Source organism: Barbatula barbatula (genome assembly GCF_947034865.1).
Source record: "Barbatula barbatula genome assembly, chromosome: 25".
In the NCBI taxonomy this organism is placed as follows: Eukaryota; Metazoa; Chordata; class Actinopteri; order Cypriniformes; family Nemacheilidae; genus Barbatula; species Barbatula barbatula.
In genome coordinates this window covers 6,562,273-6,581,793 of record NC_136788.1, presented here as the reverse complement: position 1 = coordinate 6,581,793, position 19,521 = coordinate 6,562,273, and the positions used below count along the sequence as shown (strand labels likewise).

Here is a 19,521-nt window from a genome sequence, read left to right as displayed (position 1 = left end):
TAATTAAAACAAGTCTTAATTTAATAAAATATATTCTGAACCTTTTGATGTTGATGAGAATCCAGATGTGAACCTTTGAATATACAACAACAGCGATAGTTCATTTCTCTGAGTGAAGATGGTGTTTATTCTCGGCATTATCTGTCGTTGTGACATTGAGGGAGACTATCACAAAGAAGTCCAAAGCACTCCCACAACTTTGATAATTTCATAACAGGAGTGATACAGCAATGTTAAGCCCAGCTATATTTAGCCGTCAGGAGCTGGAGGAGAAGTGCAAGGAGGAACGCAGTGTTGCTTATCACAGCAGGTTCTTGTTACAAAACAGCCAAAGATTGCATTTGTCATCTGTTTGGAGATGCAGGTATACTTTGGTTCTGGTGGGTTGAAATTGATGGACGAGTTTGTGGAACATGCAAACATTAAAAAAGATATCTGATGTTTTCTCTAACTCGAATTGCACACCTCAACATCAGCAAATGTATTGATTGTTATGCAAAAAGCTTGAAGGAATAGTTCACCCAGATTTCACACCATTTAGTCACCGTCGTCCCATCCCAGATGTATATTAATTCCTTTCTTCAGTTAAAACCAACACATTTTTATAAATTATGAAATACACATGTCATGTTGTTTTCTTATATGTAGGGAAGGGTATCGTAAAGATTTGATTGATACCGGTACTTATCAATACTGTTATCGATACTACGCTCTATAATTTGTTGCAAAAAGACATGATGTGAAAAGATGTTGAACATTTTAAGTTTCTTTATTACAGCTGACTTTTAGAACTACAGTTTGCATTAAGATTTAGTCATTTAGCAGACACTTTTGTCCAAAGCGACTTACAAAGAGTTCGGGGAGCGATAAGCGATATGTCATAAAAGAGCAATAGCACATTAGGTGCTAATACAAAGTTAACAAATGCTTCTGAGCAAACAGAAAATGCCACATAACAAAACGTGTGTGTGTTCCTTAGCACATCACTTACGGCATTTAGCATGTGCATAGGAGCACACCCTAATGTAATTCAACGTATTTACAACAAATTTTCAATTTACCAAAGTAGGTAAATATAGTCCGTGGCCGAATTATTGAAATGCATGTTATAACTTGTTCTCAAATAAAGAACTTTATTTTGATGGGTTACCGCAAAGGGGTGTTTGACGGAAGCTTCCTCGTTGTAAAATGCGGACGCTGAAAGCTCCACAATCACAACCATGCCACTCTTTCACTCATAAACACGCAAAACAAGCAGATGCAATGTACATTGCAATACATTGATGCAATGTACGATAGAAATACATTGCGGAAATCATATGGCCCTATAGATATCACAAACCTCGAGCAAACTTCAGCCATTCGGACATTATTCAGGGATGGTAAAAGACCGGCAGCAGCCTCTAATAACACCCGAATAAACAGAGATAACACAATGCAAGTGTCAATAACAGTATTGTTTGTCATGAAGCTTATCAATACTCTGGTATCGACCCAATTATGTACCGGTTCCAAAAAGTACCGGTTCTCGGTACCCTACTTATATGGGTGTCAGCATGGCGAAAGTTTGTTCAGTGATTGATTTCTGTTGTCTATGCACCATACATATCAGAACGATAAATAAAATAAAAAATGACACATTGAAAATGTTGCACATGTTCTTGCGTAACTTTAGAAACATGCGGATTACAACCAGTCACAAGACACGCAAGAACCAATGAGACGTCCAGTGTTATAAAGAGGGTGAGTGAACAATGAGAGAATTTTTACATCGGAGTATAAGTGAACGTGCTAGACATCATGATGGCGTAAAGGGTTCTCGTGCACATCCTTCAACATCAGAGAATTGAATGCATTGTGTTTATCAAACAAAGGTGCAAACATATTACAAAGGGAATTAACAACCAGACAAAACACCCGTGCACCCAGACGTCAACACATCCCAAGGTGTGTGACTCCCTCGATAATGATAGAGACTCATGATATTGTGCTTTAGGCTCATCTGCTGAGGATTTGACCAACAGCCAGCTGATCTCCAAGCAAGTCATCTTAAAGGGATAGTTCACAAAAAATGAAGACTCATCATTTACTCACCCTCAGGTTTTTCCAAACCTGTATACATTTCTTTGTTCTGCTAGACACAAAGGAAGATTTTTGAAAGAATGCTTGCAACCAACCAAATCTCATCCCCCATTGACTCCCATTTTATTTATTGTCCCTACTAAGGCAGTATTTATTTTAGTGTTGGGTGAACGATCCCTTTAAAGTGCATTGGACTTTACTCATTTGATGAAGTCTGTGTGTATGTGATCTGAGACCAGTCCGGCAGACCTTTTTCCGTGTGCAAGTTGTTTTGTAGAGACAGTAAACGGCACGTCTTTCTGATCTTTTCTTTTTACCTATTCACACTTTTTCTTCTAAAGCACATAAGCCCAGAATGTAACAATTGACAAAAAAATAATTGAAATGTTTTCATTGCTTGTTATTGGCCACACAGAATTGTATGTTGTTGTGGATTCAAGATCTCCAGAGACGATATATGCTCTATAGAGGTCTAGCTGGATGCGTTTCCTCGAAATGCCCTCCCAGAATGGCAACCCAAAGCTGCTTACGGATAACAGTTTCCATGAGCTTCGCACCTGTGGCAGCTGCTGTTTACATTTCCTTAGCCAATAGAAACGTGAGGTCGAGCCTTTCAAATGACAATATACCAGTTTTAGTTTTTCTCTAGTAGATTCACAAGCCCGGGTCGTTCCTGTTTCATTAAATCTGTTATGCTGCTGGTTAATGTCTGTGAAGCTCCGGAAAAACGGAAGCAAACGTGATTGTGGAAAAACTGTAATGAAAATTAGGGCAAGATTGAGGAACAGAAGGAAATGAGCTTTTAAGAAAGCCTTTAGAGTTGTGGAGAAAGTTGTGTGGGTACGATTTACTTGCCAAAATTATGAATTGCGTGCATTTAAACAATTTATACACATTGAGAAACATAACTTACTTATAGTTTATTGAAACATTAACTGTTTTTTTCTGTAGAAGGTCTCATATAAGTTTGTTTCTCTTCACTTAATGTTTTTGTTTAGATTTCATTTCTCTTGTTTTAAAGGATTATTTGATTTGATTCCCCCCACATCAGTAGTATCTGTAACACAATAGTGATGTGATGTAAATCACTTGAGCGCTGCCTTTGTGACTTCATGTCAGTGACTAATATTTGAACCCTCCAGGTCAAAAAATGGAACAATGAGACATAGTTTAATTCACTTACGTGGCCCCTTTTTCTTTCTGAGACATGTTTTCTATACATATAAGCGATAAATGGTTCAGTTGTTTCCATGCACACTGTTTGTTGTGGACGCTTGCGTACATTTCAAGGTTATGGTGACATGTGTAGGCGGCCCTCTGGCTCTTCTATTGCTGTGTTTTCAAAATATTGTCAAAACTTCTTATCTCTTTTGTCATGTGGTGTGCGCTACATTTGGTGCTTGTTTTAAAGGGACAGTTTGTTTGTCCTGGATCTTTTTGTCATTGTAAAATCTAGATTACAAACCCGGGGCAGGCCAAAATATAAGATTGTTCTTAAAGTGCGGGTAACGAGAATTCTGAGAATTGTGTCTAAACACATTATAGATGTTAGAAATGTATTGCTGAAACACATTACAAAGACACAGACGTATTTAGTACTTAATTGTGGAGTTAAACAGGTTTTCACCAATTCTCTGTTCAGGATTGTGTGGGCGGGACTAAAACAGGGTATCGATGACGCAATGAAGTGTCCGAGCATGCATGGTCCCTCCCCTTTCACTAGAGGGCCTGGCATCGGGGGTCTGCTAAATCATGGCTCAGGGTTGTGAGTTCTCACGCACATGCTTTCAGGCTCTATCACGCCCAACTAAACAAATCTCAGGCCAAATAACAAGCAAAAGTTCGGAAAGGGCAAGAGCGGATATTCCACCCGCCCGGTTCACTATAGGCATTCTCAGCATCAATCTTATCAGCTCAAGAAAACTGTCTTACCTGCATTCTCTCTACATGCTTCAAGCATCCCTCCACTACCTCGGCTCCTCACCATGTGCCCGTTTTCTCCCGCAGGACAACAGGGGAGTGCTCTGGGTTCGGGCAAGTCTCGTGGGGGAGAGTAGGTCCTACTCCGATTTCAGAAACTGACGGGCTGTAAGCCCTCTCCCCGGACATCACGCCAAATACACATACCTTTTAACCTGTGCTATTATCTGCTTAGGCGAACTCGTGAATGATCTATTAATGAATAATGCGCAAATTGACTCCAATTTGAATTCAAATCCTACTGGGGACTTGTGTTGAGCGACGCGAGTGGGCGTGACTTCAGCGCCATCAGAGGGCACAGCCCCAGTTTAAGAGCAGATAGTCCTGTTTATTTTTTAAATGAACTTATTTTATTTACTTGAATGTTTTTTCTCCATTCAAATTTGGCTGGGTGGTTAATAACACACTTTTCTGTTATGTGACAAACTCAGAAACACATATTTTAATATCACTTTCTAATTCGGACTTTAAGATAAACTATAGGAAGTTCGTAAGAGTGCGATTCTCAAACATTTCGAAAAAGCATTCTCAAATTTTTTCGTAAGTTTGGTAACTGTATGTTTATCTATACAATAAACTTTGTGTGTAGCAAGCACTTCACATTCTTAGCCCAAACTGTATATATTAGAATGTGATTTGTTAAACTGTTAAATTGATTTGTACAATTTACAATCGCATGTTAGCTAAAACGTTAAAGCCTTAAAATAATTATACTTATTTTTGTTCCTTTGTGTGTTACTATGGCATAATATTTCTGACCCTCTACGTTTCGAGTCACTTTGTCCCTGAATAAATGTAAAAGTAAGGGAGATATACATCATCTTATTTTATCAATGTAAATATTCCTTAATGGCAAATAAACGTCAAAATTATGATTCTGCGTCAATAAAATAAACATCACATGTGAAACAACAAAATACATTTATTAAACATATTACCTTTTGAGATTTAGGACATTTTTTTCAGGGAATACATAAAATTCCTCACTTATAATTGTAATCGTTTAATTCTATGGCAGAACAATTTGTCACTGTGCAACAAATATTCGATGATAACATCCGTCTTTAATTAACAATTAAAGCTGTCCAAATGATCTAAACACTATATTGCAATCTTCAATAGTCTTCAAGTGCCCAACTTCATTGTTCTTTTTATACTAGTTGTTTGGTCTGTTCCTCACACAAACCTCTAATGTGGTTTCAGAAGACTTTTAGATTAGATGTTTTTTGGGCGCTTGATGGCTTTGATCAACATTTTTTGCAATCTCTTTTCAAAATTATTTTGTGTTTCACAAAAAAGCACAGCATACAAAATGATACGAGGATGAGTAAATGATGACAGAGCTTGTTTGTTGAGTGAAACTATTCCTTTAAGAACATGAATTGGTTGATTTACATTTACGTTTATCCAAAGCGTCTTAAAAGAGTTAGAACAACAATAAAGGGATTCACCATATGGGAGAACTTCCTATTGAGAAATAGAGAAGGGGGTTCGTGTTTTTTATAGCTTTCCAGCCATTAAGTAATACAAATTAAGTTTTGAAAGATTGTCTGGCTTTTGTTTTCGTAGTTCTGTTGCCATATAACTGTACATGTTTTATAAACCACTCAAGTATTTTTAAAGCCTTCTTTAACAGACTTCTCTTCTCCAGTAGGTGGCAGTGTTTTCTTATATTCATTGTTGACTTGTCAATCTTTTTATTTGTTATTTCACCGCCTTGGGGTGTCGCCGTTTTTCAAAGTTTACCTTTCAGACACTCCCAAGTTTGCATCCCATTGTCTTATTGAATTAACAAATTGTTTTTGTTGCTGGGTGTCGTGGCAGGCGGCACGTGTTAGTATCCGTGCACGTTTGCGCATTACTCATGATGTAATTACCTTGCGTAATGCTGGTCCACTCTGATGATGCGTCTCTCATGTCTTTATCCTCCGAATAAAAACCTTGATTTGCTTTTCCGGTCTAAAACCACAAGTATCACAAGCTCGCCGGCTCGTTCGCGAAATGTCTAAACCAATCCTTTCCACAAAAATAAACTAGATATTTCTTATTATTCGCCCATTTTTATATTAAATAAACGTTTTCCAGTTAATGTTAAGCTCTAAAATATTTCATTGGGAAGAATTTGGGTAGATGGGGGCCTCTAAATATTAGCGAATACACTGGGGGGCCTTGGAGTCAAAAAGTTTGAGAACCCATGGCCTAGCATATTGTTTCTAACATTCATGAATTAGGCAAAAGCAGTGACTTTCACCAATAGCAATGCTTTACCAATAGCTACAGGAACACACAAAGTAGTTAAGATCTCACAAAATGAATCTTGGACCCGCATAATTGGCAGGTGGTTTTGTCTCTGGAACAGATGGAGCGGCGGTGAGTCTTGATTTGTATGTTTGTAGGTTTGTGTAGCCCGTACCCAGAAGTACACCTGAATCATCTAACCTCAGGAATGCGGTGTGTGTGGTGAAGTCTTCAGAACATGCTACAACACGCACACCTCTACAACGTCTGCTTTTCTCTGGTTGTTCCTTTCAATTTCTCTCTTGTTTGCACAGTTTTCGTGCCCTTCTGGCCATTGAACTCCCCATCTCTAGGGCCATTTTCTGTTTTTTACATACCTGGAAAGCTAGATCTTCATAAGTTAAGTTACTCTTGCAACATTTTGTTAGCTCAGTCGATTTCAAAATCACATTCCTGTGTCTTGCACGATTTATTACAGCCGACATAAAAATCAAACCTCGCAAGCAAGATTCATAACAAGCACAACGTTGAGCGATGTAGAAAGCAGAGCCAATATATTTCATAAGCCATGATTCAGAAATGTTTCTCCGTCCCTCTGTCGCTTTTTCTGCTCCCCCGCTGCGGGTTTTCTTAGCCGGGAGCAGAGCGTGTTGGTGCATGTGGTCGCTCCCCTGCAGGAATGCATAATAGGATGCAGGACCATGTTGCTCATGGCCTTCTTCCAAGATCTCTTCAGAGAAGAGTAGATACATGGTTGTTTTGCAACTTACTTCATTTAGACTTGAGAAATCCTGCCGAGCATGTGAAAAAGAATGAATAAATCTAAATTCTCTGGTATATTTTTCGAGTTATATTAAGAGACAGGGCTTTTTTTAACCTTGCTGACCAGAACAATAACAATCCTGGTTTGGAGAGTGTCACTTTTAGGAGCGTTTTCATGGCGTATCTCTTGACTCTTTGTAAAATCTCAATAATTTAAACTCTTTCAGCTACTTAAAGTCGTAAAAGTGATCATTTAAAACGATCAAAGGGGAAGTGTTGTAAAAGGTCTCGCAGCATTTATCACATTTCTAGGATTGTGTGTTGGTCTTATCTGTCTTTTTCATCTTGCGACGCCCCTGGCGTGTTGGCCGGCTGGATTACTCTGTTTGCTGGATGCTTTAAGCTCCCGGCCTAATGTGCAGCGTCTGGAATAGTTTTTTTCTGTTGGCTTTGTCTGAGAGGAATGTTCGTTACATTTCTTACCGAACGAGTCGAGCAGGCCACGTGACCAACTGTGTGATCGAACATGCTATGAACCTTTTGTAATTCAGCCTAAATTGTTAGTTTTGTTTTATTTGCTGTGTTTTGTTTTTTGAGGCCTTCTCTCATTGGGTGAGACTGGAAGCATGTGAAATGGGTAGAAAATGTTCATTACTATACTTATGCAATAATGTTTAATAAAATTCTTTCATCACCCAAATTGAAAACCTGTTTAGGACTCACGAAAGAAGATATTTTGAGAAACGTTGCAGTGGTGTTTTTATGTCCTGGCAATGGAAGTCAAGATGTTGTTTGGTCATCAACATCCTTCCAAATTTCTTCTTTGGGGAACAGCTTATAGTGAGCTATTCCTTCAAATATATAATGTTCTTTGTAATTCAACCCTCGAGAACATGACTAAATGTTTAAGATTGAATGTAAAATCCTGAACAGGAAACCCTTCCTGTGAATGGATGACTTAATTGTATTATCAGACACGGCAGATGTAGTTGGCATGTTGTTTCAGTTGTTTGGTGAATGGGTCGGTGAGTAAACGCATCACATGAGGTGTGTGGGATCGGACTGAGGTTATTTCAAAAGAATTTCGACGGTATATGTGAACATCACAGAGGCGATATGCAATAATTTTAACTATACGTTTCTAAATCTAGCATCTGTTGTTCCTGAAATTCGAGTGCTTCAGACTACGTCAGATCATGCTTATCGCAAAAACCCTGCTGTTTTTATGTCCTCCTACCATATATTTTTCATAACTTTCCAGTGAGGTGTAAATAAAAATGCGGGGGTAGCCAAAAACTCATAGCGAGACTGCCCTTCATGGTCACTTTCTGTGTCTAATGTGTTCTGTATTTGTCGATAGATTTAGGAGACATATGTGTTATGATATTGCATTTTATTAAATACTCAATTTAAAATCTGTTTATTCCTTTTGTTTTACTGTCACGGTCAAAGTAAAGTTAAAGCGCGTTCTCTCCGCACCTCTGTCAGGAATTTGTTTGTAGTTTGGCTTCAGGCAAAGTTGAGTTTTGTGTGTGTGTTTTCTGTTTCTTGACCTTCGAAATATTATGGTGCCCTGAATAACTGTAAATATGCGTGACTTGGTGGAATTGACATTGTTTCATCTTTAAAAAGTTCATACTCAATCTGGTCCAGCTGTTAATTCTTTTATCAAGAAGTTTCTGAACTCCATTTATTTTTTTCTGAAAAAGAAAAGGTGTGAATTGTCAGGCAATACGATCTCATATCGTATATATAACTATATAAATATATTCTACATAATTAAACCACCACCATACTTCATTCTAATTCACACCCTGTAAACCAGAGGCAAGCGCGGTGTCTGTTCATCTGCAGGAGTTCACCGATCAGACGCTCAACTCAAACGACACATCCCGCCCCCGAGCTCTTATGATTGGATCATTTCTGGCCTTGTCGCGTTACCCCCCGCCCCTGCGCCGTTCTGATAGGCTGTCCTCTGCTGGGACGAAAACTTTAGCCCGAGAAGTTTATCATCACTCGCCGTGTCGACTTAAAAACATCAGAGCACGAGAGAACAGCAGCCGGTTATCCGGACTCTCAGTCCACACTTTAAAGTCTGTTTTAGCACTTCGGATATGCACTCGCAGAAAACTCCCAGAAACGGACTAAGCTGCAAGATGGTTCTTCAGGCGGTCGGAAAAGTTTTACGGTAACGTGACGGGATTGATAGTTCGCTATTTGAGGCCAAATATAAGAAGAACTGCATTTGGAAATAACAACAATAAAGTCAGTCGACGCGCGCATGCGTGTGTAATTCAGATCTCTTGTGTACGTCACGTTATTCGTGCATGCGGAGTAGTGAGTTTATTTAAGTTATTATTGTCTGTCTGCGCAAAATAGGGTTTCACTTTGAAAAGCAGGCTACATTAACCATAACAGTTTCATTAAACAATATAAAATATTTTCACTTCATTTTTTTGCGTGATGACACCGTCATTAGTCAAAACCGCATTTATTGAGGCATAATAACGCGTAGCCATGAAGCACGCACTGCGGTCTCGCGCTCGCTCACCGCATATTCTCAACCAATCAAACATCTGTAAACGCAATTTATTACTGACGCACGAATAATACGTTAGGATTGGTTGAAATATTTGCATCTCATCTATATTCGCGTGCTGCCGATATCTGATATAAAACGAAACGAGGTCAGACGCACGATATGGTTGTATAGTAAATAACGAGAGGAAATCAAGTTGCATATGAATTAGACATCTGTCTGTGTCAAGGGGACTCTTATTTCATTCAAGTGTTTTGAAATATAAAGCTGTAATTAAATATCGGAGTTTATGCATCTGCTTCTAGTTTGAAATGAATTGCAAACTTTGATTTTCTTCCTTTAGCTGCAGTCATAAAGCATGTGCTCCTCATAATAATGAAGTTGTGAAATTCAGATGAAACTAGGGTGTGTGGGTGGTACGCTAATTTCAAAGCCCCCCTCTGTTGTGATGCTTATGACCTCTCGTTGTACTGTCCCCGTGGCGCTGTTACTGTGTTTAACACAATACTGTCATCTTCTCAATGGCCCTTCGCACTCTCTCCATGCCTGTGAGAACTAGGAAGTCTTAACCTGGCCATAAACTCGCAGCCAAATCGTACAGCGTTTCAGCTGAAGGATGCTATAACACAATTATATATGCTTAATATATATATATATATATATATATATATATATATATATATACACATACATACATACATACATATAATGCTTAAAAAGATTAAATTAATTGTTGTTATTATACTGTTGTATTAATATCTCTTGATATCATATTGTCGTCTGCTTTTAGACAATCGACGGCCCGTGGTTGACAATCCAACATAGTATTTATTTGAGTTAAGCTTAATCAATGTACATCATATTGAGAAAAAACTGCACCATGTACTATAATGCCATGTGTCATTTATATATGTATTTTTTTTACTAAAGATGGAGGATTAACATAATGCTTTTCCCCTATTGAGCAGTTTCGTCCAACATTAGTTTGAAGTGTTTTATATTATATCTAATCTCATGTTCTCAAACTAATTCAAGGCTTGGGGACAAATGTTAACACATTCATATAGTTAGAAATGCATTTCTCGTCCAAGCAAACACTGTTATCAAGTGATGCAGATAATCTCAAAATGGACAAATATCACGGGAGGATAATGTATCTACAGGGTTATTATTTGTCAAGCAGTTCGCTGTTTATTCACGTTTCTTGACGGCATGCACGTGATTACGTCAATACCCCAAATTTTGTTGTTTTTAAACGGAAAACAGAATGTGCATCCAAGAAGCACATTGTTTTATTTGAGCCCTCCCTGCGTTTCGTAATTCCAGGAAGCAGCGTTTTTCATAAATTATGTGCCAGGGGCAAATTCTCAGCCCATTAGCTAGTTTATTTTAAGAGAAAGAAAAACGTTCTTGCTGCCAGCGTTACTCGCCCGCACACACATGCCCACTAACTTGAGTTTCCCGCAGATATCTTTGCCATAAAAGGCATTGTAGTGTTACTCTCAGACCAAGCCAAGGTTGTGACCGAAGACCTGTATCATTCACTTAGCTGGAGAGCGAGCAAACATCTGTGTTTGTTGTTCTCTCTTGGTTGCGCTGTATTGGTGTATCTCAAACTTAACCCCAGGTTCTTTACAGACACCCTTACTGATTCAACGGCAGTTTGAAAGTGCATTTCTGTCAACAAACTTCAAGACGCGCAAGTTGTCGCATTATGTTATAAATTAGTGGAGGGACGGTTTTGCACAAAGCTGTGTATTGAAGCTCCCGTGTCCCGTCAGCTGTGCCGATCCATCAAAGCTTCTGCGAGATGTTCAGATGGTTCAGTCATGAACGTCCCTTTCAATTTTCACCAGCTGGAACTGACAGCTGTCTGCTCGCAGGATTTGCTTTCCCGTAATACAGGTCGATTCTTTATGATGATCCCAGATCAGCTGTTCAATGCTTATAGTCAAAGCTGGTACTAGATCAGTGAAGAATGCGGATTTGTTGTGGATTGTTGCTGGGGTGTTGCTATGCAGTTGTCAATGTCTTTTGACTGGCTTTAACACATTGCACGTTGTTGTGCGGATACTAGGGTGTTGTGGATGGCTGCTAGGGGGGTGCTACAAGGCTAATTCAAAAGAGCTCGATCTGACTATATTTTGACATATTTTATAACTACGCAAACATTTGGTTTCAGTTCCAGTGATCTTTTTATTGCCGTTAGCTGTTGTAAAAAAACAATGATTAACTTAAAAGCGGATCTTTCTTTTTGTTCTGTATAACATTGTCGTCATATTTGGATTTTCGATGCGATCGCTGCAAAAATGAGCCGAGTTGTAAATTGCCTCATGGTGTGAATTCCCGTCTGTGTTTATCGTGTTTTCCGTTTTACACTGAACATAATGACTTATAAAGTTGAAGTTTACCAGTCTTCTCACACTCTCGAGTAATGTTTGATCTGACCGCGCTCCCTTATTAACCCTTTGTAGACCTTTGCATTAGTTCAGTTTGAGTTTGACATGTTTGATAAGATTTCCCGCTCAATCTCCAAGCAAAGCCAATCCATAAAAGACGTTGCTTGTTGGCTTCTCAAAAGAATTGTTTATGGACTTTGGGCTCGGAGATAAGTCCCTGATTCTAAACTAGACTACTGTGTGTGAAGAGGAAGTCATGAAGGCGGTCAGACTAAAGGTTGAGAATGTGATGGGAGACATAAACAGGAAATCAAGTTGAATTTGGTGAATGAGTGGGGTTTTTACAAAGAAAAACAACACTTGTGGTGAGGCTTTATGAAGAGGATACTTAGAAAATGTAGATATAAATTCTAATTTAAACAGCCTATTTTATCAATAAGCAATAAATGGAGCAACAGCATGTGGATTCTTGATAATCTGTTCTCGCCTGCTATTAGTTGTTTAATGCCTCCCCTGCAACCTTTGTCCCAGCCATCTGCAGGACCTACCACGACTGTGCAAATCTGACACGTATATGTAAAAGCTAGCACTGGAAGTACAAGTCTCTTTTGACACCCCAGTTTTAAAAGAACCAAAAATGTGGATAACCCTGTGGGATATTTCACCCAAAAATGAATATTCGGTCATTATTTATTCAACTTCATTGTCGTTCGAAATGTGTGTATGACGCTATTATTACAAATAAATTAAGAAGTTATTTAGAGAAATGTCTCCGTGGGTTTGTGTCCATATAATGGAAGTCCACGTGGGCCAATGTTGTTTTTAATAATGTTCTTCAAAATATTTTCTTATGTGTTCTGCAGAAGTGAGAAAGTCATAAAGGTTTGGAATGACACAAGGGGTGAATCAATTATGAAATCATTTTGTGAACAGTCCTTTTAAGATCAGTTTTCTTGAAATGTCTTTGTGCCTGGAGGGTGATTTGCTTTGGTCATTAAATAGTTGTAGATCACAGTAAATCTCAAGTTACATTAAGAGACAGATACATGACATTTTTCAAGTTGTAAAGTGTAAATAGATTTATCTGTTTGTTTTTAGGATTCTGACTTGGCAAAGTTGGCCCCTACAATGGCATGAGTTCACGATCATTATTTTTGCGATTCTGTATGTCCCTTTTGAAGAAGATAGACAAAACGTTGTCTTTGTCCACTCTGCGTCTATTATCTTAATGTGTCCTATGTTCTTTTGTCCTACAGGAAATCCAAAACGAAGCCCAATGGAAAGAAAGCACCCGCAGAAGAGAAGAAGCATTACCTGGAGCCAGAGTACACAAAAGTGCGGCTCATGGACTTCGGCCTTAAGGATTTGGTTTCGCTTCCAACCAAAGAGATAGACCTGAATGAATGGCTTGCCAGCAACAGTGAGTCCATAACCAAACACTTAAGTCATTCTGAGTATTTGTTCAGGATTTTTAGGTTAGAGTCATTGTCTTTAAAAAACGTTGCTTTTTCAGTCAGGTATTGCGGTTTTAATGATAGGGACTAGAAAACTCTTGCTCGCACCTCTGGTTAGGGATTTAAACAAATCTGTAACCCTCAATATTAAACGTTGATATTGCTGTAGATGAATCGTGAAAAAGCTAAATAAGAATAGGTGAAAATCATATAGGCTTGCAATTAAGCAGATATATAATGCAAATTTATAGACCTGAAGCAGCTCTTGGCCAGATGCTAGATCAGCATACCATTTTTCTAGAAAGCCCCTGGCGAACCATCAGAGCAAAACATGAACCACATAGTAACGGAAATACCCTAGTCGCATCATGGTGGCTTGCGCTGACAAGCACAGGCACATATTTTCGTTAAATGGAAAAAGTTGAACTAAAAGTTGCTGATGTAGCTCATCTGGAACGGCAGAATCTTGGATTTGAACCTCAGAAAACACACACTAACTGATCAAATATATACCTTGCATTAGGGCTGTGCGATATATCGTGCAATTCTTATTACGGCTAAATGCCGCCACATCTGAAAGCCAGGGGGTGCTCTTGCGCAGAAACTCTGAATAATTTAATTCACGCAAGCACTCTTCAGGATCGATTTAGACACGTATAATTAGCGTGAATCGTGATATATATTGCCCAGCCCTACGCGCTTTAGATTAAAGCTTCTGCCAAGTTTTTATGGATTATTGATATTATGGGGATTACTGTCCCTTCGACAGGTCACAGTTAACTTCTACAGATTCTCGTAAGACAATACTACGAATGTTATCTCATGAATGTCTTTTCTTTTTTTCTCTACAGCAACAACTTTCTTCAATCTCATAAACCTGCAGTACAGCACAATCTCAGAGTTTTGCACTGGTGAAACTTGTCAAGCCATGACGGCCTGCAACACGTAAGTTCTGTTTCTCTTTCGTTTCCTGTACATATGTCTAACGTTCTCTTTCTGGGCCTGTCCTGACACGAGACTCAGGACCTTCTGGCTACGGGAACTGCTCCTGGATCAGATCCCACGTTTTCGTAATATTTGTGCAGCTAAAATTCCACATTTGAGATCCAAGCTTTAGAAATCCGGGTTTGTAGGTCTGCATTAAGTTCCCACATTACTGGATAGATACTGACACACATTTTAATGAAGCCAGATCTGGTTTGGCTTGGAAATGTGTTTGGAACGAAAGAATACAAAGGCGCCGTTCTCTGAAATAGGGTTTTTTTTTTTTTTGTAGCGTAACCAATCGAATGTCTTTCTAGGATGTAGTTGAATGCTTTCACAGGCTGTTTGTGTGATTTGGTGAAGATCGGTGATCTGGACTCAACAATTATGACCCAAGATGGGTCCAGCGGGGGCCACAGCTTTTGTGGCATTTTATGAAATTTTCGTTTTTTGCAATTAAACATCAGAAAAATATGACCACTTACCGAAAGAATTGATGTTCCAGCATTGTATAATCGAAGTTTAAGATCATAACAACGTGTCTACACTGGACACGACAGGTTAATGGGTTTGTCACGCCGCATCCAGTGTGGACAAAATGTACAATTATAATGGATTCCAATGCGTTTCTAATGTCTTTTGTTGTGTCACGTTGCGTTCGGTGTAGACACGGTGTAAGTCTTTATTTAGGGGGCCACAGAACAATACGACGAAAAGGTTTGAGAACCACTGTTTTAAGATTAAGTCAAAACGCCCCTAATCGAAGAAATCAAACTCAAGAGAAAGGTGTAAAACGGTACATTCCCACAGTTTTCAAAGTTGACATTTAAAACCTTCACTCAACTTGTTCACCCTGTTCGCCCGGAGCACCAGTTAGGTGCGAACCTTTCCTTTACATTGCGACCCTGTTAAACCAGATTTGTTACTTTTCAAGTCAAATGTTAAAGGATGAGAATTACCAACACACACAAAATGCAAACAATTACGCATTCAGCCATGACATACCAAGAAGGGTAAGGATGGGTGTGCGCATCAAAACAACAGCAATTTTACGTCATTGTCGGTTTTACGGTTGATTGATTGATCAATCACTGACAACGTGTTTTAAAGAAAAGGGAGGGACAGTGATGCACAAATAGCCGTAATGCTGAATTGCTGGTGTTGTGTATTGTAGACTAGACACAGAATTATTTTGCAAACTTTTTATTGTGAGACAAAAGTGTCGATGATGTGCATGTGTGAGATGATGTAGGTCATATGTTAAGACAGAAAGTTAACTGCAGCGTGTGTATTAAATAATTTAAAGTCCATTGCCAAATTGTTTTTTGAATGCCATTTCTATAATATTGAATAGTGATTTGTAATTACATTTGTTCAATGTTTGAGGGGAAAAGAGCAAAAAGTGTCAGAAAAAATATTTCAGTTAAACATTGAGAAACATGCTGCCACAGATCTCACCATTTGCCTGAATGGGATAATTGTACATGCATAAGTATTAGTTAGATTCATAACGCATTTGCGATTGTGAAACTAACCGCCCGTATTTAGACCAACAATCCACTCATAAAATCTGTAACTTGACCCACTCGTTCATAGTTACTTGAGAACATTAGGAAACGTGCTGGGACATTTACCTGCCTGTCCACTGTAAGACAAGTAGCCTCTGCATTTCCGCGCCACTAGTTTGTGGACGTTATTCCTGTTATGCTTTTTAACGGTTGAGATCTCTCCCCCCAATTCTGTTTGGCCGATCATCTACAAAGCGTCCACAGTTGAATGCATGTGAATTGGTTAGCGGTCAGTGGGTCCCTGCTGCAGGGTCAGTTATGCGGACAGTCTGCATTCCAAGAGATTTGTAATGTCTACAGCCCCTTGAACCCACGTTACCTCGTTAAACTACACCCGCTTTAAAGGCGGCGGTAGCTGCATTGCAGGTTTTTTAATCTCGAAACCGTTTACTGTGTCTTAATGTGTGTTTAAAGTAAAGTGGTAGTAGGTGAATTGTACCTGTTTGTCTTCTCTTTGCAGTATATACTACTGGTATGATGAAAGGGGGAAGAAAACTAAGTGCACAGCGCCTCAGTACGTGGACTTCGTCATGAGTTTCGTGCAGAAAGTAGTGACGGACGACGAAATCTTTCCCACAAAATATGGTATGATCGCTGGTCACTGTAGAGAAGTACAGGATAGTAGGATTGTATAGTCTCAAGTCAAATATCTTGAGTCTGTGGCATCCTCTAGTGGTTATAATATGCAATAAGTCTGTCTTTTAATTAGTTATAATGTTGCTTTGATGTGAAATATGAATATAATTGATTCAAATACAGATATTTTTGAATATTAAATTAATTTAAAAAAGTCAATTACGTTTATTTACAGCTAAACGAAGTAATGATTACAATGAACGTTTTAACATATACATTTTTAATCATTTAAAAATATTTACATTTATTTAGAATGACATAATTTAAATATAATATACCTTAGATCAGTGAAACCCACTTTATTTTTTATAATATGCAATTAGTCGTTAAGAAAACTATTGAAAAAGTTTCCTTTCTTCTTATAACGCAATAAATAACCATAATACATTTTAGTAAAAATATAGTAGCTTTTTAAACAAATCATTAAAACCAATGGCTCTATTTTTGTTAAAAAATAAATCATATTTTAAGAAAACAAATGATTGATTTTTTTATTATTTATAAATATTTACATTCTTATCAAATTAATTTGTTTAAATAATTTAAAGGAATGGAATCAAGGACTTAGAACTAATTTGGATAAAAAGGAATGACAAATATTTAATTTAAAATAAAAAAACTGAATATGTTTATATTTATGAATAACATTTTTAACAATAAATAAATAAATAATCGTTAATCATATAAAACATAATTAGTCAAAAAACTACAAAAATAATGTGTCAAATGTCTTTATTACTTATTAATAATGTTAAATTCAAACAAATATGTAAAAAAAATTTTTTAACTGTTAATGTTTTTTTATTTCATTCCAGGCAAAGAATTTCCCAACTCGTTCGAGTCTCTGATAAAGAAGATCTGCCGGTATCTGTTTCACGTGCTGGCGCACATCTACTGGGCACACTTTAAAGAGTCCGTAGCTCTGGAGCTGCAGGGACATTTAAATACACTGTACGCACATTTCATCGTCTTTATCAGGGAATTCAACCTGGTCGACTCAAAGGAGACCTGTATCATGGACGACCTATCAGAGGTGCTGTGCACCCCCCTGCCCCCTCATACACACAATCACGTAACCGAGAGATGAGCCTGTTGTCCCGGCGACCAAACTCCTCAAACCGAGCAGAAGAGGGGGAAGATGGTAAACGGCTCAAAGCCCTCTGGTGTATGTTAAGTACATGGGTCGGGCCCCTCCATTGATATTTATTGCCATCCTAATACAAACTGGTGGACAAGTGGGGACAGAGGTCTGCAGTTTACCAGCACAGATTGGTGGGAATATTTCCTACAGGAAAAACAATCTGTCTACCTTGTTGTTTATATAGGAACAGTTTGTATTTTTGCATTATTCATTATTTTTGCGCATGTGCTCTCGGAGGTTGTGTTTACTCTGTTTGTTTAAGGGAATGGTTTTATTGCTTTGCTCATCTGTGCCTTGGAAATATAAGGTATGGTCTGTATTCAACAACGTTTCGAAAATTATGGGTGATCCTTGGCTGCCTCTTGTGGAGGGAGTAAGGTCACACACTGACTTACTGTTCATGTACAACCTTATTTCACATAGTGACTTATCTTATTCCAAACACCATATATTACCCATTTCTTTTTGTTTTTACCTCCTCTGGCACCATTTTTAAATTGCTTTGCGTTTAAATTTTTGCAAGGATGTATCTGGCTTTATAACTGTGATTTTAGTGTGGCGCAAAGTTAGAGGTTTTCAAAGTATACCATCTTTAAAATGTACTCATTATCCATTCAAGATTCCGTTAAAGAAGGTATGATGAATTTGAGTGATGTTCTGGCAAAATATTGAACTTGTTTTGCAGGTTTCTAGACAAGGACATAAGATCTGCATGTCTGCTTGCTCAGAGATGCTGCAGATGGAGGCAAATAATTGTTGCATGGCAGTTGACTTGCTGTTGCAATGATTAGACGGCACATAATCCGGTGTCGCAATACCTGTTTTAATTTCACTTTTTTAATTTATCAGCGGTAATGAATATCGTGGCATCCCAAACATGCACATTTTCCCTTTTCTTAAGAAATAGATTGTAACTATGTAAAAAATCACAATAATTGCCTTTAGAGAGAGAGAGGATAGTCTTTCTCCTTTATATTTATTTTGACCTTTTTAATCTATTGGCAGAGTTCTTTAATACTTGCTTTTTAAGTATTTTTAATTATCTAAGTTAAAAGCCACTTAATATGTTAAACTCAGCAAAGTGTAATCGAATAAAACCTGAAATGCCACTTTAACTCTGTGTATGTACTTGTTTTATTTATGATATATATATTACAGAACTGACATTCTTGCGAAAGTTAACCATGGTTTAGCTTTTTCTTGGTAGTAAAAACATAACCACACATTTACTATGGTCTCGCCACAATAACTAGTTTAGCCAAGGTAAATGGCTATAAAAAGACACGGTTAAACCAGCTTAATTAAAGCTTCTTATTTAAAGCATTTAAAAATCAAAACAATTTAAAAGTTTTTTCAAAACGTGAAATAAACACAGCAACAAAACTTTATTATTATATGCATTAAAAATAATCGTATGCCAAGCAATGCAGTCTTCCAGAGGTCACATATTGTCCACCGCATAAGTCATCTCATTTTTGTTGAGTGAAATTAAATTGTATATATTTTTAAGACATAATCAGTGTAGTTTCATTTTTACCTTAAAATATAACAGTTGCTTTTCTAAATTAAATCCTAAAATACAAACCTTGATGACGCATGAGCCTGACAAACGCGACCTCCATAGAACGCAGTTGAGCTCATAAACATAGCTTTACTCAGCTGCTGCAATACGTCAACGGCGCCGCCAAAACTGCGTTCACTGCTCACTTTATGCAAATGCTGAGCGACTGCCAATAGG

General features: G+C 38.0%; 1 protein-coding gene across 4 annotated transcripts in view; it reads left to right on the top strand.

The window, feature by feature from the left end:
- mob2a (MOB kinase activator 2a) overlaps positions 1-18,963 on the top strand; it is a 38,223-nt gene extending 19,260 nt beyond the window's left edge. For 2 of the 4 annotated variants that reach the window (XM_079449559.1, XM_079449557.1), the window contains 4 exons: positions 13,257-13,420; positions 14,306-14,399; positions 16,467-16,591; positions 17,458-18,896. In XM_079449559.1, the coding sequence (XP_079305685.1) occupies positions 13,257-13,420; positions 14,306-14,399; positions 16,467-16,591; positions 17,458-17,729 (655 nt within the window). In that variant the 3' untranslated portion in view covers positions 17,730-18,896. Of the gene's footprint in view, positions 1-9,076; positions 9,251-13,256; positions 13,421-14,305; positions 14,400-16,466; positions 16,592-17,457 lie in introns of those variants that run through there. The other 2 variants (XM_079449556.1, XM_079449558.1) reach the window with 2 other exon arrangements.
- Positions 18,964-19,521: the final 558 nt, after the last annotated feature.